The sequence below is a fragment of the Bison bison genome, unplaced genomic scaffold (genome assembly GCF_000754665.1).
Source record: "Bison bison bison isolate TAMUID 2011002044 unplaced genomic scaffold, Bison_UMD1.0 scf7180017864284, whole genome shotgun sequence".
Classification (NCBI taxonomy): Eukaryota; Metazoa; Chordata; class Mammalia; order Artiodactyla; family Bovidae; genus Bison; species Bison bison.
In genome coordinates, this window is record NW_011494856.1 from 1111079 (window position 1) to 1128054 (window position 16976).

General features: G+C 47.5%; 1 protein-coding gene across 2 annotated transcripts in view; it reads right to left on the bottom strand.

Moving 5' to 3' along the window:
- Positions 1-15659, bottom strand: part of CLPB (ClpB caseinolytic peptidase B homolog (E. coli)) — a 143312-nt gene extending 127653 nt beyond the window's left edge. For both annotated transcript variants that reach the window (XM_010849493.1, XM_010849494.1), the window contains exons 1-2: positions 15189-15659; positions 11094-11145 (exon numbers count right to left, since the gene is read on the bottom strand). In XM_010849493.1, the coding sequence (XP_010847795.1) occupies positions 11094-11145; positions 15189-15591 (455 nt within the window). In that variant the 5' untranslated portion in view covers positions 15592-15659. The remainder of the gene's footprint in view (positions 1-11093; positions 11146-15188) is intronic.
- Between the last annotated feature and the right edge of the window lie 1317 nt (positions 15660-16976).

Genomic DNA, 16976 nt, shown 5'->3' on the forward strand with positions numbered 1-16976 from the left:
GGACTGCAAGGAGATCCAAACAGTCCATTCTGAAGGAGATCAGCCCTGGGATTTCTTTGGAAGGAATGATGCTAAAGCTGAAACTCCAGTCCTTTGGCCACCTCATGCGAAGAGTTGACTCATTGGAAAAGACTCTGATGCTGGGAGGGATTGGGGGCAGGAGGAGAAGGGGACAACAGAGGATGAGATGGCTGGATGGCATCACTGACTCGATGGACGTGAGTCTGAGTGAACTCCGGGAATTGGTGATGGACAGGGAGGCCTGGCGTACTGCGATTCATGGGGTTGCAAAAAGTCGAGCGACTGAAATGAACTGAACTGAACTGAGGATTCCTGCTAATGATATGAAAACCTCTCAGGCAGACCCACTGACAGAGGCACAAGAAGAGAACCACTTTACATGCCTTAGTAGGACTTTGGGCCTGGGACCCTTTTCCAAAAGGAGGAGAGGGAAGGAACCAGGATGTAGACAAGTTTAAGTTCAAAAGTAAGATTTTCTGAGACAGCAGAACTGTGAGGCAAACTGCTAAACTGAATACGGTAAACCCATAACATATCAGTTTGACTAATTTCAATATTCTTACATTTCTCTGTTCCTCACTGGTAGGATTTGTGTTATGGCCATGACTGAGCCGGGCCTTTGGAGAAGCAGCACTTGGGCCATAACAATGGTGGCTGGGAGACTGAGCCAGACAGCTGCCCCTGCTGGGGAGCCCTGAGGGACTGCAGTTTTGCGTCCTCACTGCCTCCGTGGCTAGATCAGTGCCCAAGAAGATGCTGACACACACAGCTGGTAGGCACTCAGAGTGGTTCCCAATGTTTCTCAGCAATCAGAATTGATGTGCAATCCCCTCCCAACCACACCAACTCAGCTGCCGCTGCTTCACACTTGCTTTGTTGTTCCTCCCGCCATGGGGCCTCTATAAACAAAAGTTTCCTCTGCCAGGAAAGCTCTTCTTGTCTATTCACCTAAGTTAACTCCTTCACTTCCTTTGGGAATTTTTCCCTGGCCAGAGGAAATCTCTCAGAGACACTTGAGATTCTCTATATCATTCCTTTGCAGCATTTGTGACAGCTGTAATTTCATATTTACATGATTAATGTCTGACTAAGCTTTAAGCTTCATGAGACAAGGTCTGTACATTTTTGGCCTATCACGGATCCATCAGGGCTTAGCACAGTGTCAACACACAGTAGGCGTTATTTGTTGAATAAATAAATGATTGAATTAAATCACCATTTTAATTTTCTTTTTCCCTAGGGGGATGTCAATTCTTTTGTTTACAAGTTTATTATGACTGTAAATAACTACTAATATTTGCCTAACTCCTACCATTTACAAAACACTTTAAAAATACTCAATAAATATTTGTTAACTATTTACGTGAACAGTGATAAACAACACAGCAATGGTCTGCCACCTCCAAAACTCACAGTAGCGTGTGTGTGTGTGTGTGTGTGTGTGTGAAAAAGAGAGAGCAAGAGAGAGAAAGAGAGAGAAGGAAACAGATGATCCATCCCAAAAGAGGGTGATAAGTGCTATCACAGAGGAAGTATAAAAGTACTTGGAGGGCTAGGGACGGCTTCCTGGAAGACGTGACACTGATGACCCAAAGGATGAATAATTCTCTAGACCACAGGAGTTCACCCTCCTGGAATTTTCATGAGTTCCTGGGAGGGTGGCCTGGCAAGTATCTTACAGTCAGGGTTACTGAGGAAGTTAAGGGACTACCAGCTCAAGACCACACAGCCAAGAAGCAGTGGGGCCAGCACTGGAGGCTCCACCGCAGGGCTGGGCTTCCCTTCAGGGCATCCCTCCTTGCCGCAAGCCACTGCAGTAGGCCCTGGCTGTTCTTTGCTCCTGGGCTTGGCCAACAACCTGATCCTTCGGGGGTTCTCAGCAGCTGACTGGCTGTTTCCACAACTCACCTACTCATAAAGTTCTGAAAAAGCTGCTAACCCAATCTTCCCCAGTAGTTTTCTATCACCAGGGAGCAAGCAAACAGATTCTGTTTAAGTTCACACCTCAGAAAACATGCCAGACCACGGACCACTCTGCAAAATTGCTAGGCTGGTAAAGGCCCACTTGAGTAAGCCCTGGAGTTTCAGTGCGTGATCTGGACCCTCCCCAAAGGGCTCAGTTTTCTCTGTAGAGTTTAACACTGAGAACTATATTTCAAAGTTCTCAGTGGGGACCTCATTAACAAGATGTTGAAACAAAGATTCGAAAAGGGAAGGTCTGTGATTTATTAAAGGCTTCTCTGGTGGCTCAAATGGTAAAGAATCTGACTGCAGTGTATGACAACTGGGTTCAATCCCCGGGTCGGGAAGATCTCCTGGAGAAGGAAATGGCTACCCACTCCAGTATTCTTGACTGGAGAACTCCATGGACACAGGAGCCTGGTGGGCTATAGTCCATGGGGTCACAAAGAGTCGAACATGACTGAGCGACTAACACTTTAATTTTTTTCATGATCTATTAAGAGTCCCAAAGACAGTAACTGTGACAGAAGTGGAACTTAGGTCTTCTAATTCTAAAATCCTTGTACTTTTTTTTTTTTTTTGGTAACAGTATGCTGCCTTCCAACATCCCAGCATTCAAAAAGAAACCTGTGTAGGTTATACCCTAGCATTCAAGAAACACTCATAAGCTTCAAATTACAAGAGTGATGCCAGTGCGGCCTTGACCTTCAGTCTAGAATAAAGCTTTTGTTTCAACCTACTGCAAGCCACAAGAACATTTACATATTTACTGGTTAAGAGAGTTGGATGTTTTGGTTGCTCTCATGCCATCATTAATATTTTCCCATCCAGCCAAAGTGATACAACAATCGATAAATAGCCTCTCAGAGGCCCTGAGACAGCCAAATGTATTTACCAGCCAGGGTTTTTGTTAATTAGATAAAATCCTTGGATCAACGTGCAGAACATTTACCTATATTGGAGCTAAGTACATTCTGGACACCTTAATCCTGGCACAATGACAGCAAGTGCCTCAAGCCCCAAGCTGGGGCATCCGGGGACAAGAACCAAACCAAGCCATCAATGCAAAGCTAGAATAAATGTGTTTGGCCTCCAACAAAACTCAACCCTTTCTTCTTTCCTGTGTTGCAAATCAAATCAGACTTTTTTCCAAAGGTATCTAATAAACAAGTTTTAGCTGGTATGAAGTACTTTAATGTCTAAAACCATCAAACCAGAAATCAAAACAAGATGTCAAAACAATCTTTAGACTGATCTTTGAGGCAGCATAGCATGTACAGCAGGAAAAGTCAGAAGGTTCCATTCAACTGTCTACTTGACATCACCACTTGAATTTCTCACTGAAATGTTAAATTCAACATGTTCAAAACTGAACTCAATCTTTTCCTCCCAACCCAGTCCTCCTCCCCCAGCAGCTTCATCTCAGAGAACGGCAACAGCATCTCCACCGCTGATCAAGCCAGAAAACAGAAATTCATTCTTAACACCTTCTTCTCCCTCATCAACTATATGCAAATTCATTCATTCAAGATTCACTTACTGAGTACCTCCTACATACCAGGCACTGATACTGTTCTGAACATCACCAAGTCCTGTCTAACTTACCTCCTCCATCTCTGCTACTGACACCTTACTCCAAGTCACCACCTGCAATCATCCTTTCTGGTCTGGACTACTTCAGTCACTATCAACTGGTTTTCTTGCATCCACCACAGCTCCCTATCAATCTATTCTCCATGGAGCAGCCAGAGTGATCTTTTAAAATTACAGATCTAGATCATGTCACCACATGTCTCTCTCTCTCTTTCTATCACATACACACACCTTAAAATTCTTCAATGGCTGCCCACTGTTCTTAGTAAAAATAAAAACCATTACCATGGCCAACAGATCCAGTGTGATATGGTCCTTGCTTAACTCCCCAACCTTATTTCATGCCCTCTCCCACTTACAGTCCAGTCATTCTGGACTTCCCTCAATTCTTTTCCATCTTTTCTTGACTCAGGGCCTACTGTCCTTTTAACTCAATATTCTTCTAGCTTTCTCGTCATCCTTCAGAGTTCACTTTAACCTCACTCAGATGCTTTAGCTTACTGATAACATACCCCCACCCTCCACCCCTCTCATACTCAAGGTTAGACTCCCAAGTGTCTTGTGCTTCACTTTTTAACAAAGTTTTACTGAGATATAATTCACACACCATAAAAGACATCTATTAAAAGTGCACAACTTGTTTTTAGTAGATTCAGAGTTCTGTGATCTTGACTACCAACCCCAGAACATTTTCATTAGCCCCCCCCAAAAAAACTCGACCCATTAGCAGTCATTCCCTATTCCCTCCCAACCCCAGCCTCTCCAGTCCTTGGCAATCACCAATCTACTTTCCGTCTCTATAGATTTGTCTATTCTGGACATTTTATATAAACTGAATCATTTAATATGTGGTCTCTTGTGTCTGGCTTCTTTCACTTAGCATAATGATTTCAAGGTTCTTTAATGTAGCACACAGGCAATATTCATATTGATTAATATTCCACTGTATGCCTATATCGTACTTTTATTTACCCACTGATCAGTTAATGGACTTTGGGGCTGTTTCCCTCTTTAGGCTATTATGAATAATGCTGCTATTAACATTCTTGTACCAAGTACATCCATGTACGTTTTCATTTTTCTGGAGTACACACCCAGGAGTAGACTTGCTGGGTCATATGTTTAATATTTTGAAGAATTGCCAATTGCTTTCCAAAGCAATTACACCATTTCACATCCCCACCAGCAATATTTAAGGGTTCCAACTTTTCCACATCCTTACCAACATTTGCTATTATCTGTCTTTCTGATTACAGTCATCCTAATGTGTGAGAAGTGGTATCTCATTGTGGCTTTGATTAGTATTAAATATCCCCAGAGAAGGGAATAGTTGCCCACCCCAGTATTCTTGTCTGGAGAATCTCATGGACAGAAGAGCCTGGTGGGCTACAGCACATGGGGTCTCAAAGAGTCAGGGATGATGGAGTGACTAAGCACAAGCACCCTAATACTAATGATGTTGAGCATCTTTTCATGTGCTTATTGGTCAATTTGAATATCTTCTTTGAAGAAACGTCTATTTGGATCCTTTGTCCACTTTTAAGTTGGGCTATCTTTTTTTATTGTTGAGTTTCCGTATTCTTAATACAAATCTCTTACTAATTTGCAAATATTTTCTCCCTTTCTGTGGGAGAGACTTTTCACCTTCTTGAAAGTGTTCTTTGAACACAAACATTTTTACTTTTGAAGTCCAATTTATCTCATTTTCTCTTTGATTTCCTGTGCTTTTGGTGCCATATCTAAGAAGGCTTGCCTAGCCCACAGTCACAAAGATTTACTCCTATGTTTTCTTCTAAGAGTTTTATAGTTTTAACTCTTACATTTAAATCTATGATCCATTTTAAGTTAATTTTTGTGTACAGATGAGGTAGGGCTACAGTTGTATTTTTTTTACACGGCGATATCCAGTTGTCCCAGCACCATTTGTTCAAAGGGCAAATTGTACTTCATTTTAAAGTACGTAACTGTAACTGCATAGTCCCTAGCTCCCAGTTGGACTGTAAGTATCAGGAGGGCAGGAACTGTGCCCATCCTGTTCACCACTGTATCTCCACACTCAATCCAATACCTATCTCCTAATAAGCACTCAGATATTTTGGCTGAACATAATACATTTATTATTAACAATAAACACGAACAACTCTATTATGAGTTATAGGTATTATCATTTCCACATCACTTAGGCTTACAGAAGTTGGGCAACCTGTGCCTTGTTCTGCTGGTTCTCAATTTTTGACTTAAGTATTCCCTCCTCACCTGAGAAGTGGATTAGTGAGCTCCTCAGAGCAAGGACTGCTTCTCCTTCCTCATTTTGTTGCCACCAACACAAATTCAGCTCAGGGCTAGGCAGAAGAGACAGGCTGGACAGATGAGTGACTGAGGGACAAAGGGACAATGCTCTCCATAACCAGGTCCCTACTCATCTCCAGTGTCTCCTGGCCTCAGACCCTGATCCAGCAACACCGAACAGTGTAACAGTATACAGCTTCCCCTCCTCACCACACACGTAGGCTGTTTCTTGCCTCAGCCTCAGTGCTATCACTTACACTGTTCCTTTTGCCTAGAATGCCTTTGCCTTCTATTTGCTAAACACTCCTAATATTTTAAGACTCTGATCAGGCGTCATTTCCTCTGGGACATTTTCTCCGGTCCGCCCAGTAGATGAGGGCCATATGCTGGGCTCCTGTCTCAGCACTATGAGTGGACACAGACTAAGGACCTGCATAGTTACTGGAGAGCATGGTGTCTGTCCATGAATCCTCCAGGCAAGAACACTGGAGTGGGTAGCCATTCCCTTCTCCAGAGGATCTTCCCGACCAGGAATTGAACCTGGGTCTCCTGCACGGCAGGTGGACTCTTCATCATAAGAGCCACCAAGGAAGCCCTCCTGTCTCAGCACAGATCATGCTGCGTTACCAGTCTTCCCCAGACTCCTTAATTGAGGGCAGGAAGTATGTCTGGTCAGTTGTCCCTGATGCCAGGTAAACCACCCAGCATGTGGCAGGTGCTCAGTAAGCTTTCATCAAACAAACAAATGAATCCTGGAGAGAAAGGGCAGGAAGTCTGAAGTTCAAGACTGATACCACCATATTTCCTTCATTTAAAAAATGTTTGTGCCGATGGAAACAACTGAGTTAAGCACTCAGCAGAGCCCTAGCTCCCTGCTGGGAGAAGGGAAGTGGGCAGGGGTATAGTCTTTCACCCAGATTTGTTCGAAAAGAAATGTGATCTCTGCGGCAAGAATAGGAGGCCTCACTACTCCCAGCCCTGACAGCTCCTCACTCGGCTCTGTCCGATCCTGGACAGATGTGCCTTCAGACTGCCCTGGGCCCTAGGTTTCGGTTGAGTGGTTCCTGAGTCCAGGAGCCAGGCGTGGAGTGGGCTGAGCCCAGGAGCAGGGCCACCTGCTCACGCTGCCGACAGGTGGGATGGGGCCTCAGGACCGGGCTCCCACTCCTGAAGAGCCACAGCTGGACCTGCAAACGATGTTTAAGTGCCTTGGGGGAAGAAGGAAACAGCTGCCACACAAAGAGAAAGGAGAGGAGGACGGGAAGGAAAAGAGATCCAGTCTCCTTCTGATATAGCCAGCTGGAGTTTGAAAATAAGACTCTGGACTGTCTGCTTCCGGTTTGCTAGAAAGTCAGGAAAAAGTAGCTTTCCCCAACTTTCACTGTACTGGAAAAGAGGATAAGACACGTGTGGAACCAGACCTTGTCCCTGCCATGGGGAGGCACACAATCCAGTGTTTAAGGTGAAGGCCAGTCCAAAGTTCCTTAATATAAAGAAGAACATGGTGAGTGGCAGAACCTTCCCTGTGCCTTTAGCCAGGCAGGCCCACACCACGAATGGTTAGCCAGCTCCACGTAAAACAGGCAACAGTGCCCACACTTCAGAGCTGTTGGTTTGATCATCTCACGCTGCCTGAGGATCCCTCATCTGTTCCTGATTTGGGCAGTGTGTGAACCACACTGGTTTTCCTGTTCATGGGCTGAGTGCCTCCTCAGTCCTGATGTTCAGCCCAGCTTCTCCCACCTGACCTCCAACTTCTCTACTAGTAAAGCAGTCTTCTCCTGCACGGCTGGCACGGCCCTTCCTAGATGACCTGACCACCAACCCCCCTCACCCCCGCCCCCGCCCCCACACCAGGCCAGCAGAAGGTGCAGGGCAATGGGCAGATCACACTCAGCTGGGAGGAGTCTGAAGTACTTGAGTGAAGGCTGGGAGGCTTTAAGCAAAGGTGTAAGGAGCACAGTGTACACACAGCGGTCTGTGTGGAGGGCCCACACCTAGAACCCAGAAACTGCAGATTCCAGAGTATGCGTCTAGAAGATGATGAAACTCCCCACCTCCGAACAGAAGAGCTTTGGATTGCTTCCCTTCACTAGCAAGAGCTCTCCCAAGGCTCTGGGAAGGTAGGGGATCATCAAGGCAGAGGCACACACAGCCCATAACCCAGAGGGGGACAGGAGAAAAGGGAGGGAGAGACAGCATTACTCCAGGTCTGAGTTTTATTCCAAATACTGATTTGACCACACAGATCATACACGTGGTGACCCAACTGTGTATAAACTATGAGTAAATATTTTTAAAAATTGAGAATGGAATTCTATCCTGGTATTAGCAGCTCTGTTGGGTAGAGCTAAAGGCCAGGACACAGATAGGAAGAAATTAATGGTAGTGTTAAGCACCTGTGCAGAGTCTGGAGTGTAAAAAGGCTAAATAAACAAGGACCTGTGGTAGGAATTCAAGGAAGTTTCCTTCAAGCAAGGGTGGTCAGGCTCCCACTTCATGTAGGTGCAGCTCTCTGAGCAGGAAGAGCTGTGATTGTTTCCTTGAGACCACATGATGAAGGTGAAGGGAGACTGTCAGTTCTGAGGGGCCGGGTCTGTGCCTTGCTCATCTCTGCCTCCCTCACAAGGGGTGAAGGGAGATTCTGACTGAGTCTTCATGATCAACAGGGATAGGACAAGAGGAGGCAGGAGAAAAACACACAAGAGACTGTATGTTTTTAGAGACTGGGGACATACAGGGAAATCCTTGCAGACACTAGCCACATAGGCAAGAACAAATGTTCTGAACCACACACATATCATAAATTCAATCACTTTCTGTAATTTGAGGGTGGGAGGTTTAATCGTTATTAAGAAAAATGTGTATTTGAAAGAGCTAAATCAATCAGCCCTTGGGGGTTAAGTGAAACAGGAAAGGAATACGTCAAGGCTGTATATTGTCCCCCTGCTTATTTAATTTCTATGCAGAGTACATACATCATGCAAAATGCCAGGCTGGATGAAGCACAAGCTGGAATCAAGATTGCAGGAAGAAATATCAGTAACCTCAGATATGCAGATAACACCACCCTTATGGCAGAAAGTGAAGAAGAACTAAAGAGCCGCTTGATGAAGGTGAAAGAAGAGACTGAAAAAGTTGCCTTAAAATTCAACATTCAAAAAATGAAGATCATGGCATCCGGTGCCCACTTCAAACAGATGAGGAAACAATGGAAACAGTGATGGACTTTATTTTCTTGGGCTCCAAAATCCCCGCGGCTGCTGACCACAGCCATGAAATTAAAAGACGCTTGCTCCTTGGAAGAAAAGCTATGACAAATCTAGACAGCATACAGAGACATTACTTTGCTGACAAAGGTGCGTCTAGTCAAAGGTATGGTTGGTTCTTCCAGTAGTAATGTACAGATGTGAGAGTTGGACCATAAAGAAGGCTGAGCGCCGAAGAATTAATGCTTTTAAATTGCAGTGCCAGAAAAGACTCTTCATAGTCCCTTAGACTGCAAGGAGATCAAACCACTCAATCCTAAAGGAAATCAACCCTGAATATTCATTGGAAGGACTGATGCTGAAGCTGAAGCTCCAATACTTTGGCCACCTGATGAGAAGAGCTGACTTGATGGAAAAGACCCTGAGGCTGAGAAAGACTGAAGGCAGGAAGAGAAGGGGATGACAGAGGATGAGATGGTTGGATAGCATCACCGACTCAATGGACATGAGTTTGAGCAAACTCCGGGAGATACCGGACGACAGGAAACCTGGTGTGCTGCAGTCCATGGGTTCACAAAGAGTCAGACACAACTGAGGGACTGACCAAAACAGCCTCCCCTGGTGAGAACAGATGCTTTCACAGCCCTGCTGCTCTGCACATGCATGGCCTGTCCTGGCTTGCCAGAGGAAAGCAGCAGCCTGGCAGCAGTCACCTAGCGGTCATCAACAGGTGACTAAAGGGTCAGCAAAGGCCTTAAATGAGGGGCACAGCCAGCTGCCACCCATCGTGCCACCATACTGCAGCAGAAGGAAACGATGCTCATCTGTTTCTGAGGGAATGAATATGCCAAACACTGCCTGCAATTATGAATGGCTCTTATAACAGCAAGCTGACATCTGTGCTTGGTTTTTAAGATGCATCATCGCATGTTTATTAAACTACTGCTCCATCATATTTATTTGGCTACGAAACAACTCCCAGCCCATACTTCCAAAAGTGGTTTATTAAAAACTAAGCCTTGAACATTAATACTCAAAAGCACCCTCGAGAGTCAATAGTAATATGGCAGATAAAATGAAAGGGAATCAAAGCAGTAAGTCTTGATGGGGGCTGTGGCTGCCTTTCAACACTTTCTTTCACGTTCAGGCAGTTGGAGTGGGGAGGAGCACCACGGGTGTGCGGCGCTGGGTGCGGTGATAGCCACTCCAATCACCTAATTTCCTGTCTAAAATGTGGACATGGCGGCAGGGAAGGGAGGGTGTCCCACGGCCACCTAGCTCTACACAAAAGGCAGTGGAAAAAAAAAGGCCAAAGTTCAGTAATGCCGGGCACCAAGTTTCACCAAGAATGAAGCCTATGCCCCTAACGAACAGCCCCACGTTGATGCCCCATGTCAGAGCATCCATCCAGGACAGACTCTATTCTGCCCTGGCACCTGGCTGAGGCCTGGGTCAAGTCCTGTCCCTGCGCAGGAACAAGCCTCCGATCTAACTGGCCGCTAGTGGTCGCTAGGGGAACAGATGAGCTAGGTAAGCTGGAGAAATGCAGTCAGCCCTCAGACAGGCACCCAGCCCCGCAGGCAGGTGGCTCTGGCAGAAAGATCTCTCCCAGCTCCCTCCCAAACCTCCAAGTGTCTCCACTGTTGCCCACCCGCACTCCATCTGGTTAATAAGCAATTACCCGTGGCCAATCCCACAGAAACAAGAACAAAGAGGAAGATTCACGGAGGAACCCACAAGATGTAGGAGGGATCCCAAACCACGCCCTCAGAAGAACAGAACAACTGAGGGATCGGGGCTGTTTGGGGCCAGAAAAAATGACACAGGGGCTGACTCTCTACCTTAAGATACCTAAGGGCGGGGGCCAAAGGAGCCCAAGTGACTCACTGACTACAAGGAAGTGAGTTTGGTTCCCAGCTCAGTGTGAGGATTTCCTCCAAGGCATCACCACCAGAGCAAGGGCCCCACCCCACTCAGGCCTCCTGCATGGGAGGGCAAGGCCTGGAGTTTGATACTCACCTGCTGACTTCTTGGACATTGTTGGCTCGAGCAGCTTCCATCAGGGCTGCATCTGAAGAGAGAGGGGGCACCAATCAGATCCCTGGCCAACCCTCAGAGCTTCCTGGTGGGCCCAGAAAGACAGTGGAAGGGAAGGCACTTCAGATACATGGGCTTTAACAAGTAAAAAGATGCCAAGATACACAAAGAGAAAGCTAGTCCTCCCCTGTCCACGTGAAAGCCTCTGTTAACAACCTGTCTTCCACATCTTTCCATTAGAGCCCAGACTCAGAACTCTCATCACACAGGTGATCCAAGGAATGTGTTAGTACCACGTGTGGCCAACAGTAAACGTGTGTGAATGCCTTCGCCCTTCATTAGCTATAAAGCTCTGCAGGTTTATGTAACTATCATACATTATTAATCATCCCCCTACCTTGTCCCACTTTCTCTTCCAACTTCAGTTTACCAGCCTAGTTTTGAATCTTGATGTTACAGGTCACAAACCTAGGAGGAGGACAGAATAGGGAGGAGCAGGCAGGGGTGTGGACCCCTCCGAGAGTGGAGAGACCCTTGAGCAGGAGCCAGGCTCCACCACAGCCCGTCCACTGTTCACCCTGTTCTGTGGCGGCCTTTCCCCCCTCAACACCAGCTTCCCCAACTATAAAGCAGAGGCACTAATCCCTGCCCTGACAGCCTTACAAGGATGCTAAAGAAATAACGGTTGAAAAGCCTGCAGACATCCCAGTGCCAAACCCAACGAAGGGAGAGCCAAAGTAGAGGATTCCAATCCATCCCTTAGGAGTCACCAGGCCTGGTAGAAAGGCAATGGCAAGCTTGGCCTGGCCTGGGCAGCGTGTGGGCTGCTGGCACCACCTTGTGGCCATGAGGAAAAGCTGCCAACAGCAGAGGCACATTCTCTCTCCCAGGAGGCTGCAACACTGAGCTCAGCTGGTCCTGAGATCCCACTGATGGGCACCAGACAGACTCAGACCCAGCCTCATCTCAGGGAGCTCTCAATCCAGCCAAGAGAATCACCAAGTGAAACAGAGAGGAGGCACTGGGGCAGGGTGGAAGAGCAGACCTGGGTCTGGTCTTAACTCTGCCACTTACTTGCTGTATGACCTGGCTCACTCACCTAACCTCCTGTGTACAATACCCACCTTATCAGACATATGCAAACCAGTCCTGTGGTTCAGACCGATGCATAGGCCTCCATGCCACCTCCTGCTCTAGGCTCCAGGGCCAGGTCTTCCTCGGTTCCCCAGCTGCTCCCCCAGCATACACCCAGGCATGCTTGGGCAGCCCCCAGCTGGAAGGGGAACAAGCCTTCCTCAGATACTGCAGTATTCTCTCTCCCCTCACTCTTTAAAAAAAAAGTAGCTTCTGCAAGGTCCCAGAGGGAATGAGGAATGAACTGAGATTAGCACCGGGGTCCCCTGGCTCCTAAAGGGCAGTACTGATTATGCTGCACTGAGGGCCTTGGCTCGCAACTCTCAAGTCAGGAGACAAGGGAACTGGCAAGTCAGAAGCGTTGGGACTGGTCATGGTTTGGTAAACGTCATATATTTTGGTAAAAAAAAAAAACCCAGTGTCTTTTGCTGGGGTTCATATGCCACAGAGTCCAATCTGGAGCCCCCCAAAAGCTCTGAGGCAAGACCTTGGACACTTTCTCCCCATCTGTCTAAACCTGCTGGACTTGGGACATTCCCTGCTCATCAATTTTCCATGGCTTTCCATCACCTAAAGAATTTCAAACCTTCCAAACCCTCATGCCTGATATCCAGACCCTACCCCATCTGCTCTCACCTCATTTGAAAGACTTCCTCTCCTCCAACCAGGCTGGACAAACTGCTAGCCTCTAAACGTACTATGCTGACCTGAGCTTTGTTCCTGGAAACATCTGCATAGAATACAAACCATCTTGTGGAACATTTACTAAGTACCTACACTAAATACCAGGGACTATGATGGACAATGCAAAAGTATTAGGGAAAGGAACTGGCATCAACCTGAAAATATCAAGACGCACTCCCTGCTCTCAAGGAGCTCACAGTATCACTCTCCTTTTCATCTCTTGCCTTATCCTTCAGAACTCAAATTCAAATTCCCCATCCTCAAGGAAGGTCTCCAATCATTCAGGAAGGCTTTCCTGACCATGCTGGCCTTCTGATCCCCCAAAACACACTGTCAGATGACTCACCAGATGCACAGGTCTAATGGCCCGATGCTGCTGCTGCTAAGTCGCTTCAGTCGTGTCTGACTCTGTGTGACCCCATAGATGGCAGCCCACCGGGCTCCCCCGTCCCTGGGATTCTCCAGGCAAGAACACTGGAGTGGGTTGCCATTTCCTTCTCCAATGCATGAAAGTGAAAGTGAAGTCGCTCAGTCGTATCTGACTCCTAGCGACCCCATGGACTACAGCCTACCAGGCTCCTCCATCCATGGGATTTTCCAGGCAAGAGTACTGGAGTGGGTTGCCATTGCCTTCTCCGATAAAGGCCTGCACCGTCCCCTTAACTGGCATTGTGTTAAGTCAGGAGTTCCACATCAAGCTTTAAAGTAGGCGCACAGAGGGTATTCATACCTCTGTGGGTGTGGAAGTAACAGAATCATAGTGTGCCTAAGCTAGAAGAACCCTTAGGAGCTCTGTTTCAACACCCTCATTTTATAGATGAGGAAACAGGACCATGAGAAAGAGCAGAAGTCCAAAGTCATGTGGCAATTAAAGGAGACCAAAACAAGACCCCAGGTGACCTTACTCCCTGCTGAGGCTCTTCCTATACAGCTGGCCACATCCTGCTGAATAAACAAATGAACATCAAGGGCATCCCTCCTCTTGGTCCAAAGTCTCAGAGCTTGGGATGCATGGAATCTTGAAACACCATGCCTCACTCTACTCTCTGAGGAAGAGCTGAGAACCTGAGTAGCTGGATTCATGTAGGCTAGAAGTCTAGCTCTCTGCCTGATCTCCCATTCCCTGCTCGGCTCCATGCACCTAGGGGTGATGCCAACCTGGGTCAGCCAGCCCCCGTGGTTGCTCTGGTTCTCTAGAGAGCCACCTCCCTGTATTCCTTGTCCTGCCAACTTCCCCACATAGCAAGATCACCTCATGCCTGAGACCAGGCACAGCAGAACCCTAGGAGTCTCCCTGATGAACACACCCACACTGCTGAACTTCAAAAGGAATCAGAATAACAGCACTGTAAGAGACCTGAGAAATCACCCTTCACCTGTGGGGAAACAATCTAGAGAGCAGAGCCAAAGTTGGCACTGAAACCAAGTCTCTTCCCTTCTTAGGCCATGGACCCCAAGGACTGTAGCGTGCCAGGCTCTTCTGTCCATGGAATTTTTCAGGCAAGAATACAGAAGCTGGTTGCCATTCTCTACTCCAGGGGATCTTCCCAGACCAGGGATCAAACCCACGTCTCTTGCATCTCCTGCATTGGCAGGTGGATTCTTTACCACTGCACCACATGGGAAGCCAAACTGGTTCCCTGGAGACCTCTTAAAGGAGGAACTGAACCAGGTAGAATGGTAGAGAAATAGGCCACATGCTAATTTCAGATGTTTCGTCCAATGCTCCCATTGTACAGATGGATAAGGTGATACTCCAAGAAGAGAGGCTGACCTTTAATAACTGTATTATTACAATACAATAGTTATTATTATGGGCTTCCTAGGTGGTGCCAGTGGTGCCAGTGGTAAAGAACCCACCTGCCAATGCAGGAGACACAGAAGACGCAAGTTTGATCCCTGGGTAGGGAAGATCCCCTAGAGGAGGGCATGGCAACCCACTCCAGTAGTCTTGCATGGAGAATCCCATGGACAGAGGAGCCTGGCAGGCTACTGTCCACAGGGTCCCAAACAGTAGGACACAACTGAAGCGACTAGGCACGCATGCAATTATTATTCTAATACAGTAACAGTTGCATAATTTGAGAAATTACACAACTCGGAGGCACTGAACTCCTCAGCCAAATTATGTCTGGGTCCTACCAGGACTGAAGCTCTAGTGGTCTAAATCTATAAGCAACTCCCACCTTCCAACCACATGGACTCAGGACCCACCGCCCGCCTCTCACTTGCACAAAACCAGACTGTCCCGATAATCACCCTTGCTGGACGGGCTCTTGCTGTAACAATGAACCACCAGCGCCGTGGCCAGGGCCCACACGCCCAAGCCGGCTCTGCTGAGGACTCCATTCCAGCTGTCCTGCCCAGGGAGTGTGTCTTCGGGGCTAGGAAGACGTCCCCACGTGGCAGCTGCAAGGCAGGGGGTCTCGGTACGTCCTCTCTGGCGCCCTCCAGTGGCTGCCCCTCCTCCGGTGAGTAGGGCCGGCGACGTTCCATGGCGCCCCCCGACGGCCGCCCTCAGCCACTGAGGCTCCCCGCGACCCCCGGTGGTCACACTCTGGCCGGTGGCACTTTCGTGGCTCCGGAGCGATGGGGACCTAAGCAGCTGAAGAAGGAGCCGCGGCGCCGGCGCTGTTCTCTTCGACACCAGGGACCCCAGCATCGTGACAGCTGCTTCGATAACCCTCTGGTGCCGGCCCCTGTGCTGACCACTTCCAACATGGCTGCCGCGGCGCGTTCGAAGACGCCGCGGAGTGGAATTACGCACTACCTCACGGGAGTGGTAGTCCCTAACCGTAGACCTTGACGTAGCGGGGGGAGAAATAAACTACACTGCCCAGAAGGCTGTAGAACTTGCGTCATAATGACTGCAGACTTACAGCATCCTGGGGCGTATTGGGAAATGGAGTTTGGACATGGGGGCGTGGCAAGAAGGGAAACACCTAGCAGGGCCCGGGCATTAGAGTTAAGGTGGGAATCCCAGAGTCGTCTTCCAAGTTTAGCTAAAACATGCGATGCAATTTCTGAGTATTGTAAATTAAACGGGACTCTTCAGCAGAGGCCAGTCATGAAACTTGTGCTTCTTTTAGCCTGTATCTCTTTTTAGCCTGGGACTGCTTTTCACAAAGATAGCTAGGGTAACGGATGCACCTGAAATAGGAACTCCTTTTCTTTTCTCTCTTTTTGTTTTTTGTACACAGACATCCTTTCTGTTAAAAAGTTGATGCCTAATCTTGCTTTCCCACTTACCTAAAATATTTAAGGTGGCAGCTGAATAAGGGAAGCTGGGCTAGGACTATTATTCCTGTGTACAGGGAAGGGAATTTAGGCTCAAAAATGAAAGAATTTGTCAATAAATCAATACGTAAAGTTCAAGCCTTCAACTCCAAGCCATCGCCTCTTTGATACTTGCACCCTCATCCTGCCCTCATTTCCCCTGATTGAACCCGTGAGCAGGCGAAAGATGAAGTGCTTTTTTTTCTAGGTGAGAAGTGGATTTATTTAAAGAGAAGCACACTCCACAGAGCTCCAACCTTCTCAGAAGGAAGAGCAGCCTTGGGAGAAACACACTCCACAAACTAGAATGTGGGCTGTTGCAGAGGGTATGAGTAGTCTTGAAATGCAGTATGGTTAGTTTTTATAGGCTGGGTTATTTTTCACAGGCTAATGAGAAAAGCTGTGATAAACCTAGACGGCGTATTAAAAACCAGAGACATCACTTTGCCGACAAAGATACAAATTGTCAAAGCTATGGTTTTTCCTGTAGTCATGTATGGATGTGAGAGCTGGACTATAAAGAAGGCTGAGCGCTGAAAAATTGATGCTTTCAAAGTGTGGTGTTGGAGAAGGCTCTTGAGAGTCCCCCTGAACTGCAAGGAGATCAAACCAGTCAATCCTAAAAGACACAAATCCTGAATATTCAGGGAAGGACTGACGCTGGAGCTAAAGCTCCAGTACTTTGGCCACCTGATGTGAAGAACTGACTCACTGGAAAAGATCTTGATGCTGGGAAAGATTGAAGGCAGAAGGAGAAGGGGAACAGAGGAC